The 22,683-nt window shown below is 43.6% G+C and overlaps 1 protein-coding gene across 2 annotated transcripts in view; it reads right to left on the bottom strand.

Moving 5' to 3' along the window:
- The window catches only part of LOC139559782 (cadherin-7-like), a 162,140-nt gene that overhangs the window by 65,052 nt on the left and 74,405 nt on the right, over nucleotides 1-22,683 (bottom strand). For both annotated transcript variants that reach the window (XM_071376134.1, XM_071376135.1), the window contains exons 4-6: nucleotides 12,305-12,424; nucleotides 10,348-10,515; nucleotides 9,414-9,601 (exon numbers count right to left, since the gene is read on the bottom strand). In XM_071376134.1, the coding sequence (XP_071232235.1) occupies nucleotides 9,414-9,601; nucleotides 10,348-10,515; nucleotides 12,305-12,424 (476 nt within the window). The remainder of the gene's footprint in view (nucleotides 1-9,413; nucleotides 9,602-10,347; nucleotides 10,516-12,304; nucleotides 12,425-22,683) is intronic.

The raw sequence follows: 22,683 nt of genomic DNA, 5'->3' as shown, positions 1-22,683 counted from the left end.
GGGTCAGACTGCGAGTCTGTCTGAATACCAGCACTTACATTCTAAATAGTAGGTTGCATGGGTACGCAAAAATAGAAAGTTGTATACATTTGGACCATTGAGTATGCTTTAAATGTCAGGAGGTAATACTAATTGTGTCTTTTCATCCAGTGTGAATTCGCTGCATGCTATTGAGGACAATAATCATCTTTTCAGACCCACACGTGTAGATGATAATCACACAAGGGAACGGGGCTGCACCAGAATAAACCAATGGCAGGAAACAACGCAATTGAGCATAAGAAAGAAAGAAATTAAGAAAGAAAAAAATAAAAGAAATAGGGTTAGAGTAAAATCACCTGTAAAAAGATAAATCCTCCCAAAAGTTCTACAGCTGTACCATTGAGAGCATTTTGACTGGCTGCATCACTGCCTAGTATGGCAATAACACCGCCCTCGATCCCATGGCACTACAGAAAGGGATGCGGACAACCCAGTGCATCACTGGGGCCGATCTCCCTGCCATCCAGGACATCTATATGAGGCGATGTGGTAGAAAGGTACCGGACAATCGTTAAAGACTCCAACCACCCAAGCCATACATTGCTGGAGCTGATTTGTTAGACTTTAGTGCGGCTTTTGACATTATCAATCATAGTCTGCTGATTGAAAAACTTGTGCTATGGCTTTACACCCCTTGCTATATTGTGGATAAGGAGTTACCTGTCTAACAGAACACAGAGGTTGTTCTTTAATGGAAGCCTCTCAAACATAATCCAAGTAGAATCAGGAATTCCCCAGGGCAGCTGTGTAGGCCCCTTACTGTTTTCAATCTTTACTAACGACATGCCACTGGCTTGAGTAAAGCCATGTATGTGGAAATTCAAAACTAAACACGTCAGCTACAACAGTAACTGAAATGACTGCAACACTAAACAAAGAGCTGCAGTTAGTTTCAGAATGGATGGCAAGGAATAAGTTAGTCCTAAATATTTAAAAAAAATAAAAAGCCTTGTATTTGGGATAAACAATCACTAAACCCTAAACCTCAACTAAATAAGAGCTGCAGTTAGTTTCAGAATGGGTGGCAAGGAATAAGTTAGTCCTAAATATTTAAAAAAATTAAAAGCCTTGTATTTGGGATAAACAATCACTAAACCCTAAACCTCAACTAAATAAGAGCTGCAGTTAGTTTCAGAATGGGTGGCAAGGAATAAGTTATTCCTAAATATAAAAAATAAATAAAAAGCCTTGTATTTGGGATAAACAATCACTAAACCCTAAACCTCAACTAAATAAGAGCTGCAGTTAGTTTCAGAATGGGTGGCAAGGAATACGTCAGTCCTAAATATTTCTAAACTAAAAGCATTGTATTTGGGACAAATCATTCACTAAACCCATTCAAATTGAGCAAGTTGAGGTGACTAAACTGCTTGGAGTAGCCCTGGATTGTAAACTGTCAAGGTCAAAACAATTTGATACAACAGCAACAAAGATGGGGAGAAGTCTGTCCATAACAAGGCAGGTCCTACAGGCCCTAGTTTTGGCCACCTGGACTACTGTTCAGTCGTGTGGTCAGGTGCCAAAAAGAGGGACCTCAGAAAATTACAATTGCCTCCATCCAAACAGGACAGCACGGCTGGCCCTTAAATTTACATTTTAGTCATTTAGCAGACGCTCTTATCCAGAGCGACTTACAGTAGAGTGCATACATTTTTACATACTGAGACAAGGATATCCCTACCGGCCAAGAGTAGACGCTCTTATCCAGAGCGACTTACAGTAGAGCGCATACATTTTTTTAATTTTATTATTTTTGTTATTTTTTATTGTTATAATTTTTTTATAATTTTTTTTTTTATTACATTTTTACATACTGAGACAAGGATATCCCTACCGGCCAAACCCTCCCTACCGGCCAAACCCTCCCTAACCCGGACGACGCTATGCCAATTGTGCGTCGCCCCACGGATCTCCCGGTTGCGGCCGGCTGCGACAGAGCCTGGGCGCGAACCCAGAGACTCTGGTGGCGCAGCTAGCACTGCGATGCAGTGCCCTAGACCACTGCGCCACCCGGGAGACCATCCCGGGTTCCTTCCCCCATGGGAGAACCCTTTTTGGTTCCAGGTAGAACCCGTTTTGGTTCCAGGTGGGACCCCTTTTGGAACCCTTTTTCCAAAGAGTGTATTATGTTTCCATAGCACCTTCACCTTCATTTCTAAGAGTGTTGAGTGTGAGACAGTGCCATCATAATATAGCTTTTGAAAGTAAATAAGCATGTGTGTCATCAGTTACAGAGTTAATACTATAACAGAGTAAGGAGCAAGGACCCGGAATGCGATTTAATGCCTTCCCTCAGGGTTTCCCAATGTCGGTGCTGGGGCCCTCCCTGGGTGCACGTTTTGTTTTTTGCCCTAGCACTACACATCTGATCCAAACAATCAAAGCTTGACAATAAGTTGGTTATTTGAATCAGCTGTGCAGTGCTAGGGGGAAAAAACAAAACGTGCACCCAGATGGGGGGGGGGGGGCAGAACAGACTTTGGGAAACCCTGCCTTATCTATGGAAAAATAACACTGCTATTTTGAATGAACACGCGGATCATTCCACATCACCATTTCCTTGCCAAGGACTCTTCCCTGGCCCCAATAACAAGAGAGCAGTCCGACATCACTTAAATGTATACATAGAGCTAACATTAAGCATATGCATGTCAATCTCTCATGGCTCAAAGTGGAGATTGAGAGATTGACTTCATCACTACGTGTTTTTGTAAGAAGTGAAGCTGAATAAAGCTGAATGTACCGAGCTGTCTGTTTAAACTACTAGCACACAGCTCGAACACCCATGCAAACCCCACAAGTGACATCAGAGGTCTCTTCACAGTCCACAAGTCCAGAACAGACTATGGGAGGCGCACAGCACTACATAGAGCCATGACTACATGGAACTCTATTCCACATCAGGTAACTGATGCAGCAGTAGAATAAGATTTAAAAAGCAGGTAAAAATACACCTTATGGAACAACGGGGACTGTGAAGAGACACACACACACACACACACAGGCACAGAACACACATACACATTATAAGACACACACTCTACACACACGTACACATGGATGTTGTATTGTAGATACTGTATATGATAGTAGAGTAGTGGCTTGAGGGAACACTTAATGTGTTGTGAAAAGTATTACGAAATGTAATGTGGTGTAATATTTACAATGATATATAACTGCCTTAATGTTGCTGGACCCCAGGAACAGTAGCTGCTGCCTTGGCAGGAACTACTGGGGATCGTTAATAAATACAAATACAAAACACAAAGACATAGACTGTTCTCTCTGTTTCTGCACGGCAAGCGGTACCGGTGCGTCAAGTCTGACACCAACAGGCTCTGGAACAGCTTCTCTCCCCAAGCAATAAGACTGATAAATAGCTAACCAAATAGCTACACGGACTATCTGGGTTAACCTTGTATCTTTATTGACCTTTTATTTTTGTCTCTATGCACACTCACCGGGGCCCTACACACTCACACACACTGTCACTCAATCATCTGATCACTCACATATAATACGAACATACATTTATACTGACTCTGCACACACACACACCCTCTCACATACAAGCTGCTGCTACTCTGTGTATCTTATATCCTGTTGCCTAGTCACCTTACCCCCATACATATCTACCTCCATCTCTGCAGTATCCATGTACATTGTTAATATGGTACTGACCCTGTATATAGTATACATATCTACCTCCATCACTCCAGTATCCCAGCACATTGTAAATATGGAATTGGAACTTACCCTGTATATGGTATTAAACTGGCCCTGTATATAGTATGGTATTGAACTGACCCTGTATATAGTATGGTATTAAACTGACCCTGTATATAGTATGGTATTGAACTGACCCTGTATATAGTATGGTATTAAACTGACCCTGTATATAGTGTGGTATTGAACTGACCCTGTATATAGTATGGTATTAACTGACCCTGTATATAGTATGGTATTAACTGACCCTGTATATAGTATGGTATTAACTGACCCTGTATATAGTATGGTATTAACTGACCCTGTATATAGTATGGTATTAACTGACCCTGTATATAGTATGGTATTAAACTGACCTTGTATATAGTGTGGTATTAACTGACCCTGTATATAGTATGGTATTAACTGACCCTGTATATGGTATTAAACTGGCCCTGTATATAGTATGGTATTGAACTGACCCTGTATATAGTATGGTATTAACTGACCCTGTATATAGTATGGTATTAAACTGACCCTGTATATGGTGTGGTATTAACTGACCCTGTATATAGTATGGTATTAACTGACCCTGTATATAGTATGGTATTAACTGACCCTGTATATAGTATGGTATTGACTGACCCTGTATATAGTATGGTATTGGTACTGACCCTGTATATAGTATAGTATTAACTAACCCTGTATATAGTATGGTATTAACTGACCCTGTATATAGTACGGTATTAACTGACCCTGTATATAGTATGGTATTAACTGACCCTGTATATAGTATGTGTAACGGCTTTCTTCCTGGGGTGAAGGAGAGGACCAAAATGCAGCGCGTCTAGTGTTCAACATGATTTAATAAAGAATATATTAGAACACTACAAACAACAAAACAAGAAATGTGAAAACCGAAACAGTCCTATCTGGTGCAGAACACAAAGACAGAAGACAACCACCCACAATCCCCAACACAAAACAAGCCACCTATATATGATTCTCAATCAGGGACAACGATTGACAGCTGCCTCTGATTGAGAACCATATTAGGCTGAACACAGAAACAGACAAACTAGACACACAACATAGAATGCCCACCCAGCTCACGTCCTGACCAACACTAAACAAGCAAAACACACAAGAACTATGGTCAGGACGTGACAGTATGGTATTACCTGACCTTGTATATACTGTGGTCTTAACTGACCCTGTATATAGTATGGTATTAACTGACCCTGTATATAGTGTGGTATTAACTGACCCTGTATATAGTATGGTATTAACTGACCCTGTATATAGTATGGTATTGAACTGACCCTGTATATAGTATGGTATTAACTAACCCTGTATATAGTATGGTATTGAACTGACCCTGTATATAGTATGGTATTACCTGACCTTGTATATAGTATGGTATTAACGGACCCTGTATATAGTATGGTATTACCTGACCTTGTATATAGTGTGGTATTAACTGACCCTGTATATAGTATGGTATTAACTGACCCTGTATATAGTATGGTATTAACTGACCCTGTATATAGTATGGTATTGAACTGACCCTGTATATAGTATGGTATTAACTAACCCTGTATATAGTATGGTATTGAACTGACCCTGTATATAGTATGGTATTAACTAACCCTGTATATAGTATGGTATTGAACTGACCCTGTATATAGTATGGTATTACCTGACCTTGTATATAGTATGGTATTAACGGACCCTGTATATAGTATGGTATTACCTGACCTTGTATATAGTGTGGTATTAACTGACCCTGTATATAGTATGGTATTAAACTGACCCTGTACATAGTACGGTATTAACTGACCCTGTATATAGTATGGTATTAACTGACCCTGTATATAGTATGGTATTACCTGACCTCGTATATACTGTGGTCTTAACTGACCCTGTATATAGTATGGAATTACCTGACCTTGTATATAGTATGGTCTTAACTGACCCTGTATATAGTATGGAATTACCTGACCTTGTATATAGTATGGTATTAACTGACCCTGTATATAGTATGGTTACTTACTTGTGTTCTTCATATTTCTTCTTATTTCTTGTGTTTTTTCTAGTAATACATTGTTATTGGTTATTGCATTGTTGGGTTATGAATTTGCAAGAAAGGCATTTCACTGTACTTGTGCATGTGCCATTAAAACTTTAGACATATAGATGTGTTCTGAACTCATATGAGCCTCCATCAATCTCTGAACCCTGCCGTGATATTGACTGACGGTACAGAACTGTGCCAAGGTAAAATATTGATTTTAAGAAAAAGATATGCGACACTTAATACGTCTTCTGAAGCAGTATCTTCTTAACATGTCTTCTGAAGCAGTGTCTTCTTAACATGTCTTCTGAAGCAGTATCTTCTTAACATGTCTTCTGAAGCAGTATCTTCTTAACATGTCTTCTGAAGCAGTATCTTCTTAACATGTTTTCTGAAGCAGTATCTTCTTAACATGTCTTCTGAAGCAGTATCTTCTTAACATGTCTTCTGAAGCAGTATCTTCTTAACATGTTTTCTGAAGCAGTATCTTCTTAACATGTCTTCTGAAGCAGTATCTTCTTAACATGTCTTCTGAAGCAGTATCTTCTTAACATGTTTTCTGAAGCAGTATCTTCTTAACATGTCTTCTGAAGCAGTATCTTCTTAACATGTTTTCTGAAGCAGTATCTTCTTAACATGTCTTCTGAAGCAGTATCTTCTTAACATGTTTTCTGAAGCAGTATCTTCTTAACATGTCTTCTGAAGCAGTATCTTCTTAACATGTATTCTGAAGCAGTATCTTCTTAACATGTCTTCTGAAGCAGTATCTTCTTAACATGTTTTCTGAAGCAGTATCTTCTTAACATGTTTTCTACCTTCTCAGAGCTCCTAATATAATTTTCCAGTCAGAGTTATGAAAGTCTTGCTTTTTAAGATATCAAGTGCAAAGTATTCAGCATACACTCACTGTCTGTAATTAATTCAAATTGTACAAGAAAAGAAGTCGCAGAGAAACGTTCAACTCCATTTGAAGCTTTAGTGTTTTTAAGTGGTAATTATATTTTGGGTTGAGTCAATACCTTTATGATTAAGTGAAAAGAAGCCTTTGACATTTAGAAGTCAAGCTCTTCACATTCCAGAATTGCACTGTGTTTCTTTCGTTGAAATGACTGGTACGTCTTACAGACTGTGGCTTTATTAACGTATTTTCAACCCTAAGACATTTGGTCGATCATTACAACAAGGGTCTCCAGCTCCGGTCCTGGAGAGCTTTGGTGTGTTCTGGCATAAGTGTGTGTGTTTTAAATCTGGACCTTTGTTTAGCTGAATCAGGTTAGTCCCACACATGCAGTCCCTAGCCTTATGGGATATTTTGTTGCTGGGAAAAACTGCTGATGCACAACCAAATTTCGAATTTGCAGGTGTGTATTCTACTATTCTAACTCTCAACAGTAAGTTATTTTTTGGAAATTGATCCACGGGCCTATATAAGGGGGCCGCAGGCGCCAGTTCCCCATACTGTCTAAATGACTACCGCCCCGTAGCTCTCCCATATGTAGCCATGAAATGCTTTGAAAGACCGGTCATTGCTCATATCAACACCATCCCAGAAACACTGGACCCACTCCAGTTCGCATACCACCCCAACAGATCCATAGATGGCCTATATCTATTGGACGTGTACTCAAAGCATGCGCGGACCAACTGTCAAGTGTCTTCACTGACATTTTCAACCTCTCCCTGACCGAGTCTGAAATACCTACATGTTTCAAGCAGACCACCATAGTCCCTGTGCCCAAGGAAGCGAAGGTAACCTGCCTAAATTTTTATAGCCCCGTGGCACTCACGTCGATAGCTGTGAAGTGCTTTGAAAGGCTGTTCATGGCTCACATTAACAGCATCCTCCCGGACACCCTAGAACCACTCTAATTCGCATACCACCCCAACAGATCCACAGATGATGCAATCTCAATCGCATTCCACACTGCCCTTTCCCACCTGGACTTAAGGAACACCTATGTGAGAATGATGATCATTGACTACAGCTTAGCGTTCAACACCATAGTGCCCTCCAAGCTCATCACTAAGCTAAGGACCCTGGGATTAAACACCTCCCTCTCCAACTGGATCCTGGACTTCCTGATGGGCCGCCCCCAGGCCTGAACACTGACGACGATAAGAGTTCAGAGACCTGGCAGTTTGGTGCCAGGACAACAACCTCTCCCTCAACGTCAGCAAGTCAAAGGAGCTGATCATGGACTACAGGAAATTGAGGGCCAAGCACACCCCCATTCACATCGACGGGGCTGTAGTGGAGCGGGTCAAGAGCTTCAAGTTCCTCGGTGTCCACATCACTAAGGACCTATTATGGTCGAAACACACTAACACATTCGTGAAGAGGGCAACACCTCTTCCCCCTCAGGATGCTGGAAATATTTGGCATGGGCACTCAGATCCTCAAAAACTTCTAAAGCTGCACCGTCGAGAGCATCTTGACTGGCTGGATCACCGCTTGGTAAGGCAACTACTTGACATTTGACTGCTTGGCATCTACTACAGAGGCTAGTACGTATGGCCCCAGTACATCACTGGAGCAGAACTCCCTGCCATCTAGGACCTCTATACCAGACGGTATCAGAGGAAGGTCCTAAAAAATGTCAAAGACTCCAGCCACCCAAGTCATAGACTGTTCTCTCTGCTACAACACGGCAAGGCTCGGGCCAAAGGCACCTGAACAGCTTCTAAATCCAAGACATAAGACTGCTGAACAGTTAAGAAAATGGCTCCCCGAACAATTTACAAATTGGCTACCCTTTATTATTTACTTATTTATATGAATTATTTTGCACTAAGTCCATTGCAGTGGCTCTATTGACACTCATTAGGCTCTACCCACACACTCACACATACTACACTGACACTCCAACACAAACGCACACAAATACATACACACATGCATATTGAAGTCACTCACACACTTTCACATCTGTTGTATTCAACGCATGTGACCAATAAAATGTGATTTGATCTCTGTCCCATACACTGTCAGTTATTGGGCATTCACATAGCCATGGAATTTGTATCAAACTCACTTGGTTTGATCAACAACTCCAAACTCCAAGAGACTGACACAACTTCCACTGTGCTAATATAGACACTGTATCAGTCCTATACGGTGTCCGTATTAGGACTGTTCGATACTATAGGAGACCTCCAGCAATGGTTTCTTAGAGGAGAGGTCTGCATTGTACCTGTCACACCCTGATCTGTTTCACCTGTCTTTGTGCTTGTCTCCACCACCTTCAGGTGTCGCCCATCTGCCCCATTATACCCTGTGTATTTATACCCGTGTTCTCTGTTTGTCTGTTGCCAGTTTGTCTTGTATCCGTCAAGCCTACCAGTGTTTTTCTCGTATTTTCTCTCTAGTCCCTAGGTTTCTGGTTTTCCCGGTTTTGACCATTCTGCCTGCCCTGACCCTGAGCCTGCCATCCACGATCCCCATCCACGATCCTGTACCTTTAGGACTCTGCTCTGGATAACTGACCTCTGCCTGCCCTTTAACCTGTCGTTTTCCTGCCCCCTGTTTTTTGTAATAAACTTTTGTTACTTCAAATTGTCTGCATCTGGGACTTATCCTGAGGTCTGATAGTACCTTTTGCAGAGTGATGAGGCCCTCCTGTGTGTCTGGGTCGGGGGTGATTCGGAACAGTCCCAGGCCGTCCCCATCCACGATCCTGTACTCCATCTCAGCATTGGGTCCCACATCTGAGTCTAGCGCCTTTATCTTGGCTACCGTCGTGGCCAACGGCAGGGACTCGGGCACACTGAACTGATAACTTTCTACAGGCGAGAGAGAGAGAGACAGACAGAGGGACATAGAGACAGACAGAGAGAGAGAGAGACAAAGACAGACGACAAAGACAGACAGACAGACAGACAGACAGACAGACAGACAGACAGACAGACAGACAGACAGACAGAGCGAGACAAAGAGAGAGATAGAGAGAGAGGGGTAAGGGGAGAAAGAAGGAAATCCAGAAAGAGAAAAAGATGGAGGGAGAGAAACCAGGCCAGACACACAAGTTATCGAGGAGACCATTTTCCACCTTCGCTCTGTGGCGGTGCTTATCGCCCGGCTGCTCCCTTCACTCTGTGGCCGTGCTTATCGCCCGGCTGCTCCCTTCACTCTGTGTCCACGCAAACACGTTATAATAGTTTTTTAGGCCAAACCGTTCAGATGCTACAGACGTTTTTCGTGAGAAGACAGATTTTCAGGTTGTCAAATGGTCTGACAAACAGCGCTCTAGCTCTGCCACCTTTCACCGCAGATGCAGAAGGGCGATATCAGCGGATGTGATGGATTGAGACTCAGTGCAAAAAAACAGGTACCTCTATTTTAAACTGACGGATTTTGGTGCTTTTTTATTTATTATGTTAATTGGATTTTCCGCGGGGCGCCCACATCAAATCTAGGGGGTATTAATGTGCATTCAAATAAACCCCAATAACATCAAGTTGTAACCAACAAGGTTCCGCGGTGTTGGGTTTAGGGCTAACTGACCATGATAAAGTAAAGAGGCTCTTACTGCGAGAGAAGTGTGGTGGGTTGTCGTTGACGTCAGTGAGCGTCACCGTGACAGAGGTGGTCCCGGAGAGTCCTCCCATCTGGCCCACCATGTCCTTGGCCTGTATGACGAGCAGATACTGTTCCCGAGCCTCGCGGTCCATGTTGGGCAGAGCCGTCCTGACCACGCCTGCAAAGAAAGATCGAGTAACACTTTACTTAGGACATTCATTTATAGTATAACTTGGTATATCTTGGTATGTTTTATGAATCAATTTCTGTTATGTCTTCTATGTGGCAATTTTTCCACCCGGCTTGAATCAACGGATTCATTAATTACTCAGATTCATTATAAGATGATACATATAGGAAAAAAATAATAGACAAATTCCACAACCACCAACACAGCGGGCTAAGTTTGCGAGATTTGCGAAATTAAGACACCATCTAAAATACGTCATATTTAGGTGTTTATCTTGTCAGATAATTGGATTACAACATATTTTTTTTATTGTGGATGAAATTACATTAATAAAACATCCTTAAACAGCCAGTACACAACCTAACCACAACGTCATAAAAGACGTCATTGCAACCAGTTATGCTCGCTGGGAATACTTTCTCCCTGGTATGACAATGCCCATGTTGCTGTGTTCTAGAATAATCCTTGGAGAATGCTCCATAACTCAGGAACATTATTACAGTTTGACTCCGGCGCCTATGGTCAGCACTCTGGTTCATGCATCTGATGTAATGAGAGGCAACGCGTTACAATAGGTTGTAAACACTGTCTTTGATGGCAGAGGAGAGGCTTTTATTAATCTGTAAACAGACTATTGTACACCTGCCCCTCCCTAACATCAGGAGAACCATCATAACCACCGTTGAGGAGTGAAAGTAGGAACCTTTGATATATATTTTTAAGGGATTGACAGATTGTATTGAACAGATAAGTGACCGTATGGAAAGACAGAGAGAGGCTGTGTCAAAAAGGAAGTTTGACACTCATTTCTGAAGCATTATTTCCTCCTTTGGAAGTGACGTACATCCAATTATAAGGTGAAATAATAAGGGGATGATAGCAGGTATGACGTTGCATACTATAAATCCAAATGGAAATACAGTATATTCCTCTAGAAACATATCGTTGTCAACACTGTATTTTCAGATCATCTAGATACAGAGAAATCTTCTTCTAAAATCTCTCCAAGAGAGTTTTCTACACACAACCTAACACGGATTCATCATAATTCACTTTTTTTGTTCACTTAAGCGTCATCCGTTTCACATTCCCGTCTTTCAATATATATTTAGTTATTCCTCTGAATCAACATCACCGAGTTCAAATCAAAAGCCTCCCTCCTTTTCCCTTCCCTTCTGACTCTTACTAGACTGTAGCAACACGTTCTCAAGAACGCTTAATCAACAGACTTGTTGTCTTAACTGATGACGAGGCTACATTATACGTGATGAAAAGAGCACGGTAATGAAAACACGTTGATTGCATTTAAGGTTTACATCCGCCTCAATCAGACGCTGTGTTGCCAGCTGAAGTGGTGTTGAGGGACAACTTGATCAAAACTCATCAGACACCAGGGACCAGATCCAGCTACACAATTCAAATGAATGAGCGTTGATTCAAAACGCGACGTCTTCCGCCAAGACGGGACAAACGTCATCGGCAATGTGAGGAAACACTCAGTCGTGCATTTTAATCTATAAACTGAAGATTGACAAAACATAAAAACGCTCTAAAATACATTTTCAATCTAATTGTTCAGGGAAACTTGACTTTGCTGTGTAACATAATGTCAGAATTCTCCAATATCTCTCAAATTTCACAGTTTTGTAATAAAAAAAATAGAAAAAACCCTGCTGAGGTTTAATCACTGGTGTATAATTACTGTATAAACGACAGCAGAGAGCAAAGAGCCTGCTTTTTGATAGTACACACCACTGTGATGTGATGTATTGCTGACCTGTTCTTGGTTCCACAGAGAAGTAGGGCTGGCCCTCAAGGATACTGTAGACCACCCTGGCACTGTTTCCATACGTAGGGTCGTCCGCGTCTGTCGCCATCACCGTCACCACAGATGTGCCTGCAATAACAAATAATTCAGTCACAAAAAAACAAACAATTACAAAAAGCCTTTTCCTCTTTTTTATTTATTTATTTGAGAGTCCGAGTTGAACCGACCGGACAGAGAAATTCGGGGGGGAAATATTTGAGTCGAAGTAGCTGTGGACCAGGATTTGATCCCATGAGGACCCGGTTAGATACTGATGTTTATCCACCTGTGGTTCTTAATCCTGATCCCCGTGCTTCTACACCTGCATTGCTTGCTGTTTGTGGTTTTAGACTGGGTTTCTGTACAGCACTTTGAGACATCAGCTGATGTAAGAAGGGCTTTATAAATACATTTGATTTGATTTGGTCCCGGGGACACAAAGGGGTGTACATTTTTGTTTTTGCCCTAACACTACACAGCTGATTCAAAGTATCAACACATCATCAAGTTTTGATGAATGCAATCCAGACGGAAGATTCCCGGAATCGAAAGAGAATGAGCAGGAAATCCTCCAACCAGGATTTCTGTAAAACTGGGGATTTTGGGGGAAAAGTTACCAGAATATTGCAACCCTAAGTCTACATCAAAGGCCACCGTATTCCCCATTTATAAGAAAATTCTTCCATAGAGTACAGAAGGGTTGTAGCAATTGCCTGGGGTAGGCTAGAGCTTGTCTTGCCTTTATATGGAATTCAAACTGTTCCTACACATCACTTTGGTAATATCAAACTTGCGATAGAGCCTGCTTTTGCTCCATTAAATTTTTCGACATGATCCTCATTAAAACAAGTGGAATGCTAATAAAAGTTGTTTTGTGAGTTGATCATTTCCGCCATGTGAAAAACACATGAAAACTACCACAGACGTACAGCTGTGAGTTATGATTGCAAGCATATGTTTCACCATACGCACGCGCACACACACACACACACACACACACACACACACACACACACACACACACACACACACACACACACACACACACACACACACACACACACACACACACACACACACACACACAAGAAAATTGTGTATTCTGCAAAATACAATATCGGCATATAAAATGTCAACCAATCACTACTTGGGTGATTCAACTGGCCTTGTAATTCTTCAGCACAATCATTTCAGTCCGAATGGGTCCTTTCAGCCAGGTATATTCACTCTTCACATGTATTGGTAGAGCAAGGGGGTATCTTTACCCTTGGATTGAGTGAAATCACTTCGCTCCTTTTGTTTGTTTCTACTTGTGATTGAAAAGACCACCTCTTCCTTTTGTTGTCGTTCAATAGCTTCACAGCTTCTCTTTCACCACGTTCAATTCAACTGCTGTCTATGAAGACAAAACTCTACTTTTGGACGTTTCTAGTCTTTTTTTTTCTGTCACTACTTTTTTATTTTAAATTTTATGTGTTTCACCTTCGCCGGCCAATTGTGATTTTGAACATATTTCTTTCATAAGGGCTATAGAGACGTCACCACTCTGGTACTTTGGTGGCACTTAAAGAGAACATTAAAGCTCTCACATTTTGGGGAAACATATATTACTTTTACGGTAATAGAACCCGCCAGTTCCCTCATTTAAGCAGTATTTATGACTCATTGGCTCAAAAGAGAAATTATAGTTAAATGTTCTCGGTTGTAAAAAAGTCCATAAAGATGTTTGGGGACCTTCCCATTTGGTGTCATGACGCAGAACCGTGGAGAAGGTTCCAGAGCATTTATTATGTTTACATACGTCGCACTGAGGAACAACACAGCTACACAAGCCGCATATTTTATTTTTTTTATTTTTAAAGGAACAGGAATTCTCACTCATTTTGTAATTTCATACAAAGGAGCGAAAGTAGGAACGATATGAAAAAGGATGGGAAACCAGATGCTGCTGGATGGGAGACCAGATGTAGCTGGATGGGAGAACAGATCTGACTCTCTGTGGTCAAAAAGATCCCATGGCATTATTCGTAAGAGTAGGGGTGTTAACCCCGGTGTCCTGACTAAATTCCCAATCTGGCCCTCATACCATCATGGCCACCTAATTATCCCCAGCTTCCAATTGATTCATGCACCCCCCCCCCCCTCCTTTCCCCTATAACTCTTCCCCATGTACAAAATAAAACACAGATTTCAGGTTTCTTTCTCCGTCTTGTTTGTCCAATTGGCTTAAAGAGAGATCTTGAGAGCCATTTTGTCTTTGGTCACAAAGGTTGGCTTTCTCACAAACAAGCTCTGGCCTCTAATGACAAAGATTAAACAAATCATTGTCTCTTAATAAATTCCATTAATCTCCCATCTGGTGTTAAGGATTTTAGATAAGATGTATGAAGAGCCAGCGAGGACCAGTCCAAAGTGCGATATAAGCGGCTCTTTTCTCATGACATTTTCATTGACAACGGTGTGATACACTAATGGCACCCTAGTCTCTAAATAGAGCCCTACATTTAATGGGCCTTGGTCAGAATTAGTGCACTTTATAGGGAATATGGTGCCATTTGGGTAGGAGACCATTGTCAATGAAAATCACAAGAGAGAAAAGAGCCAATTATACTGCAGCTTGCCCAGTTCCTCACTGGCTTTCCATCTTAACACGAAGCGGTGTGCCTACAGGACGATGGCCTAACGGCCAAAACATTTGCTCCAGATATTATAAGCCGGGAATTGAAAAACAAAACTACTGAGAATGTCAAACAAAACATCCTCCATACTAAAGTCTCCATACTAGTCTCCATACTACAGTGCGGTTACATGCACACAATAATGTGATTATTGCAGATAGTCAGACTGATAAAATAGTTACATTAAAAACGTTTACATGCTTTACAAGAACGATTTCCCTAATAATCCTGTTTCCATGGACACATCTGAGATCAGGCTACCACTCTGATAAATGCAGAAGATCACCAATCAAAATAAACATTCTACCAGTGTCCATACTACTACAGTGTCTTCATCCTACCACAGTGTCCATACTACTACAGTGTCTTCATCCTACCACAGTGTCCATACTACTACAGTGCCCATACTACTACAGTGTCTTCATACTACTACAGTGCCTATATACTACTACAGTGTCCATACTACTACAGTGCCTTCATACTACCACAGAGCTTTCATATAACTACAGTGTCCATACTACTACAGTGTCCATACTACTACAGTTCCCATACTAACACAGTGTCTTCATACTAGTACAGTGTTCATACTACTACAGTGTCCATACTACTACAGTGCCCATACTACTACAGTGCCTATATACTACTACAGTGTCCATACTACTACAGTGTCCATACTACTACAGTGTCCATACTACTACAGTGTCCATACTACTACAGTGCCCATACTACTACAGTGCCTATATACTACTACAGTATCCATACTACTACAGTGTCCATACTACTACAGTGTCCATACTACTACAGTGCCCATACTACTACAGTGCCTATATACTACTACAGTGTCCATACTACTACAGTGTCCATACTACTACAGTGTCCATACTACTACAGTGTCTTCATCCTACCACAGTGTCCATACTACTACAGTGTCTTCATCCTACCACAGTGTCCATACTACTACAGTGTCCATACTACTACAGTGCCCATACTACTACAGTGTCTTCATACTACTACAGTGCCTATATACTACTACAGTGTCCATACTACTACAGTGCCTTCATACTACCACAGAGCTTTCATACTACTACAGTGTCCATACTACTACAGTGTCCATACTACTACAGTGCCCATGCTACTACAGTGCCTATATACTACTACAGTGTCCATACTACTACAATGTCCATACTACTACAGTGTCCATACTACTACAGTGCCCATACTACTACAGTGCCTATATACTACTACAGTGTCCATACTACTACAGTGTCCATACTACTACAGTGTCCATACTACTACAGTGCCCATACTACTACAGTGCCTATATACTACTACAGTGTCCATACTACTACAGTGTCCATACTACTACAGTGTCCATACTACTACAGTGTCCATACTACTACAGTGTCCATACTACTACAGTGCCCATACTACTACAGTGCCTATATACTACTACAGTGTCCATACTACTACAGTGTCCATACTACTACAGTGTCCATACTACTACAGTGCCCATACTACTACAGTGCCTATATACTACTACAGTGTCCATACTACTACAGTGCCCATACTACTACAGTGTCTTCATACTACTACAGTGTCCATACTACTACAGTGTCTCGATATAACACAGTGTCTTCATACTACAAGTGTCAATACCACAACTGTGTCTTCATCCTACTACAGTGTCTATACTACTACAGTGTCTTCATCCTACTACAGTGTCCATACTACTATGCTGTCTTCATAGTACTATGGTTTCTTCATACAACAACAGTGTATTGATACTACTACAGTGTCTTCATCCTACTACAGTGTCCATACTACTACAGTATCGATACTACTACAGTGTCCATACTCCTACAATGTCTTCATACTACTACAGTGGCCATACTACTACAATGTCTTCATCCAACTACAGTGTCCATACTACTACAGTGTCCATACTACTACAGTGTCGTCATCCTACTACAGTGTCCATACTACTACAGTATCGATACTACTACAGTGTCCATACTACTACAATGTCTTCATCCAACTACTGTGTCCATACTACTACAGTGTCCATACTACTACAGTGTCGTCATCCTACTACATTGTCTTCATCCAACTACATTGTCTTCATCCAACTACATTGTCTTCATCCTACTACAGTGTTCATACTACTACAGTGTCAATACTACTACAGTGTCCATACCATCACAGTGTCCATACTACTATAGTGTCAATATTAGTACAGTGTCTTCATACTACTACAGTGTCCATACTAACACAGTGTCTTCATCCAACTACAGTGTCCATACTACTACAGTGTCCATACTACTATAGTGTCATCATCCTACTACATTGTCTTCATCCAACTACATTGTCTTCATCCTACTACAGTGTTCATACTACTACAGTGTCTTCATACTAATAGATTGTCCATACTACTACAGTGTCCATACTATTACAGTTTCCTTACTACTATAGTGTCCATATTAGTACAGTGTCTTCATACTACCACAGTGTCCATACTGATAAAGTGTCTTCATACTAATACAATGTATTCATACTACTACAGTGTCAATACTACTATAGAGACCATACTACTAGTGTCCATACTACTACAGTGTCTTCATCCTACTACAGTGTCCATACTGCTGCAGTGTCTTCAAACTACAACAGTATTCATCCTACTACAGTGTCCATACTACTGCAGTGTCTTCAAACTTCTACAGTGTCTTGATACTACTACAGTGTCTTCAAACTACAACAGTATTCATCCTACTACAGTGTCCATCCTACTACAGTGTCTTCATACTACTACAGTGTCTTCATACTACTACAGTGTCTTCATACCACTACAGTGTCTTCAAACTACTACAGTGTCCATACTACTACAGTGACCATACTACTACATGGTCTTCATACCACTACAGTGTCTTCAAACTACTACAGTGTCCATACTACTACATGGTCTTCATACCACTACAGTGTCTTCAAACTACAACAGTATTCATCCTACTACAGTGTCCATACTACTACATGGTCTTCATACCACTACAGTGTCTTCAAACTACTACAGTGTCTTGATACTACTACAGTGTCTTCATATTACTACAGTATCCATACTACTATAGTGTCCATACTATTACAGTTCCCAAACTAATACAGTGTCTTCATACTAATACAGTGGCAATACTACAATAGAGACCATGTGTCACAATGGCGTGTATAAGTGGCAGAGGAAGTCAGGCGCAGGAGAGTCAAATAGAGTGTAGAATGGAGTACTTTAATTAAAGTCCCAGTAATCTGCTCCATAACACTCACGGAAAAAATATAAAACAAATCTGGGTACGAAGACCCGTCGCACACCTATACACAATCAACACAACACTTGACAACGAACAATCTCTGACAAACACATGAAGGGAAACAGAGGGTTAAATACACAACAGGTAATGAATGGGATTGACAACAGGTGTGTGGGAAGACAAGACAAAACCAATGGAAAATGAAAAATGGATCGATGATGGCTAGAAGACCGGTGAAGTCGACCGCCGAACACCGCCCGGACAAGGAGAGGCAACGACTTCGGCAGAAGTCGTGACATTACCCCCCCCCTGACGCGCGGCTCCAGCAGCGCGTCGACACCGGCCTCGGGGACGACCCGGAGGGCGAGGTGCAGGGCGATCCGGATGGAGGCGGTGGAATTCTTTTAACATGGAAGGATCTAAAACGTCCTCCACCGGAACCCAGCATCTCTCCTCCGGCCCGTACCCCTCCCAGTCCACGAGGTACTGAAGGCCCCTCGCCCGACGTCTCGAATCCAAAATGGATCGAATAGCGTACGCCGGGACCCCCTCGATGTCTAGAGGAGGCGGAGGAACTTCACGCACCTCAGCCTCCTGGAGCGGGCCAGCCACCACCGGCCTGAGGAGAGACACATGGAACGAGGGGTTAATACGGTAATTAGTGGGCAGTTGTAATCTATAACATACCTCGTTCACTCTCCTCAGGACTTTAAACGGCCCCACAAACCGCGGACACAGCTTCCGGCAGAGCAGGCGGAGGGGCAGGTTTCGGGTCGAGAGCCAGACCCTGTCCCCTGGTGCGAACACCGGGGCCTCACTGCGGCGACGGTCTGCGCCAATTTTCTGGCGCCTTATGGCACGCTGAAGGTGGACGTGGGCTGCCTCCCAAGTTTCCTCAGCGTGCCGAAACCAATTGTCCACCGCAGGAGCTTCGGTCTGACTCTGATGCCAAGGAGCCAGAACCGGCTGATACCCTAATACACATTGAAAAGGGGTAAGGTTAGTGGAGGAGTGACGTAGCGAGTTCTGGGCTATCTCTGCCCAGGGCACGAACTTCGCCCACTCCCCTGGCCGGTCCTGGCAATAGGACCGCAGAAACCTGCCCACATCCTGGTTAACTCTCTCCACCTGCCCATTACTCTCGGGGTGAAAACCTGAGGTAAGACTAACCGAGATCCCCAGACGTTCCATGAACGCCTTCCAGACCCTTGACGTGAACTGGGGACCCCGATCAGACACTATATCCTCAGGCACCCCATAATGCCGGAAAACATGTGTAAACAGAGCCTCCGCAGTTTGTAAGGCCGTAGGGAGACCGGGCAAAGGGAGAAGACGACAGGACTTAGAGAACCGATCCACAACGACCAGGATCGTGGTGTAACCCTGTGAAGGTGGAAGATCAGTCACAAAATCCACTGACAGGTGCGACCACGGCCGTTGAGGAACGGGTAAAGGTAAAAGCTTACCTCTAGGCAGGTGTCTAGGAGCCTTGCACTGGGCGCACACCGAACAGGAGGAAACATAAATCCTCACGTCCTTAGCTAAAGTGGGCCACCAGTACCTCCCATCAAGACAGCGCATCGTCCGACCTATCCCAGGATGACCAGAGGAGGGTGATGTGTGAGCCCAATAGATCAATCGGTCGCGGACAGCAGACGGAACGTACAGACGACCAGCTGGACACTCAGGAGGAGAGGGCTCTGCACGTGACGCCCGCTCAATGTCCGCGTCCAGCTCCCACACTACTGGCGCCACCAAACACGACTCTGGGAGTATGGGAGTGGGATCCATGGGTCGCTCCTCTGTGTCATACAGCCGAGACAATGCGTCTGCCTTGACGTTCTGGGAGCCTGGTCTGTAAGTAAGCGTAAACACAAAACGAGTGAAAAACATGGCCCACCTTGCCTGGCGAGGATTTAGTCTCTTCGCCTGCCGGATGTACTCCAGATTGCGGTGGTCAGTCCAGATGAGAAAAGGGTGATTAGCCCCCTCAAGCCAATGCCTCCACACCTTCAAGGCTTTTACGACAGCTAACAGCTCTCGGTCCCCCACATCATAGTTACGCTCCGCCGGGCTGAGCCTCTTCGAAAAGAAAGCACAGGGGCGAAGCTTCGGTGGCACACCCGAACGCTGAGAGAGCACTGCTCCTATCCCAGCTTCGGATGCGTCCACCTCTACTATGAATGGCAAAGAGGGATCCGGATGAGCCAACACAGGCGCCGAGGTAAACAGAGCCTTCAGTTTACCAAAAGCCCTATTCGCCTCGGCCGACCACTGCAAGCGCACCGGTCCCCCCTTTAGCAGTGAGGTAATGGGAGCTGCAACCTGACCAAAACCCCGGATAAATCTCCGGTAGTAATTGGCAAACCCTAAAAAACGCTGCACCTCCTTTACCGTGGTTGGAGTCGGCCAATTACGCACGGCTGTAATGCGGTCGCTCTCCATTTCCACTCCTGAAGTGGAAATCTGATGCCCTAGGAAGGAGATGGATTGTTGGAAGAACAAGCATTTCTCAGCCTTGACATATAAATCATGCTCCAACAGGCGACCAAGCACCCTGCGCACCAAGGACACATGCTCAGCGCGTGTAGCAGAGTATATCAAAATATCATCGATATACACCACTACACCCTGCCCGTTCAGGTCCCTGAAGATCTCATCTACAAACGATTGGAAGACTGATGGAGCATTCATCAACCCATATGGCATGACCAGGTACTCATAATGACCTGAGGTGGTGCTAAATGCCGTCTTCCACTCATCACCCCTCCTAATACGCACCAGATTGTACGCACTCCTGAGATCCAATTTTGTGAAGAAGCGGGCCCCGCGCATTGACTCCATTACTGTATTGATCAAAGGTAGCGGGTAACTATATTTTACCGTGATTTTATTAAGGTCTCGATAATCAATGCACGGGCGTAAACCGCCATCCTTCTTCTTCACAAAAAAGAAACTCGAAGAGGCGGGTGAAATGGATGGCTTAATGAACCCCTGACGCAGGGATTCAGAGATATAATTATCCATAGCCACTGTCTCCGCTTGCGACAGAGGATACACATGACTCCTGGGATATGCAGCGTCTACCAGGAGATCTATCGCACAATCCCCCTGTCGATGGGGTGGTAATTGAGTCGCCTTCTTTTTACAGAAGGCGAGTGCCAAATCGGCATATTCTGAGGGAATGCGCACGGTGGAAACCTGGTCTGGACTTTCCACCGTAGTAGCACCAACGGAAACCCCTACACACCTACCTGAGCACTCTCGCGACCACCCCGTGAGAGCCCTCTGTGGCCAAGAAACAGTGGGGTTATGAGTAGTTAACCAGGGTAGGCCTAACACCACAGAATACGCAGGGGAATCAATAAGGAAAAGACTAATCTTCTCCTTGTGACCCTCCTGCGTTATCATAGACAAAGGTGCGGTGACCTCCCTGATAAACCCTGACCCTATTGGTCGACTATCTAAGGCATGAATAGGGAAAGGCATATCCACAGAAACAACAGGAATCCCTAAACTATGAGCAAAATTTTTATTAATGAAATTCCCAGCCGCGCCTGAATCTACTAGCGCCTTATACTGGGAATGCAGGGAAAAATCCGGAAAGGTGACAGAGACAAACATAAGTGCAGCAGAGGGCTCTGGATGAGTATGGTGCCTACTCACCTGGGGTGATGCCAGAGTGCCCTGCCTGCCTTCTCTATTCCCAGAGGAACCAACCCGGCACCGATCAGCAGTGTGATCTCTGCGATCATAGATGGTGCTCGAGCGGGTACCCCCTCCGGTCTCCCTGCGCACCATCCCTCCCAATTCCATAGGTTCGGGAGAGAGAGTGCGGGAGGATGGAACAACCAGACCCCGATCTAGACGTCCCCGAGTAGCCAGCATGTTGTCCAGCCTGATGGACATATCCACCAGTTGGTCGAAGTTGAGGGTGGTGTCTCTACAGGCCAGCTCCCGACGGACGTCCTCGCGTAGACTACAACGGTAGTGGTCGATCAGGGCCCTGTCGCTCCATCCAGCGCCGGCAGCCAAAGTCCTAAACTCCAACGCGAACTCCTGAGCACTCCTCTTCCCCTGCCTCAGATGATAGAGGAGCTCACCTGCTGCTCTGCCTTCGGATGGGTGGTCGAATACCTTCCGGAAATGGCAGATGAGCTCCTCAAAATGGTCCAACACCTTATCCTCTCCACACACAGCGTTGGCCCACTCCAGGGCTTTCCCGGTAAGGCATGAGACGAGGGCGAAGCTTTTCTCACGGTCTGATGGTACTGGAGAGACCGTGGCCAGATACAAGTTCAGTTTTAGGAGAAAACCCTGGCAGCTGGCAGTATCTCCATTGTATCCCGTGGGTAGGGATAACTGGAGCCTGTTCGGT

Source organism: Salvelinus alpinus, chromosome 30 (genome assembly GCF_045679555.1).
Source record: "Salvelinus alpinus chromosome 30, SLU_Salpinus.1, whole genome shotgun sequence".
NCBI lineage: Eukaryota > Metazoa > Chordata > Actinopteri > Salmoniformes > Salmonidae > Salvelinus > Salvelinus alpinus.
Note: the sequence above shows the minus strand (reverse complement) of the source record. Positions and strands in the feature narration are given on the sequence as shown.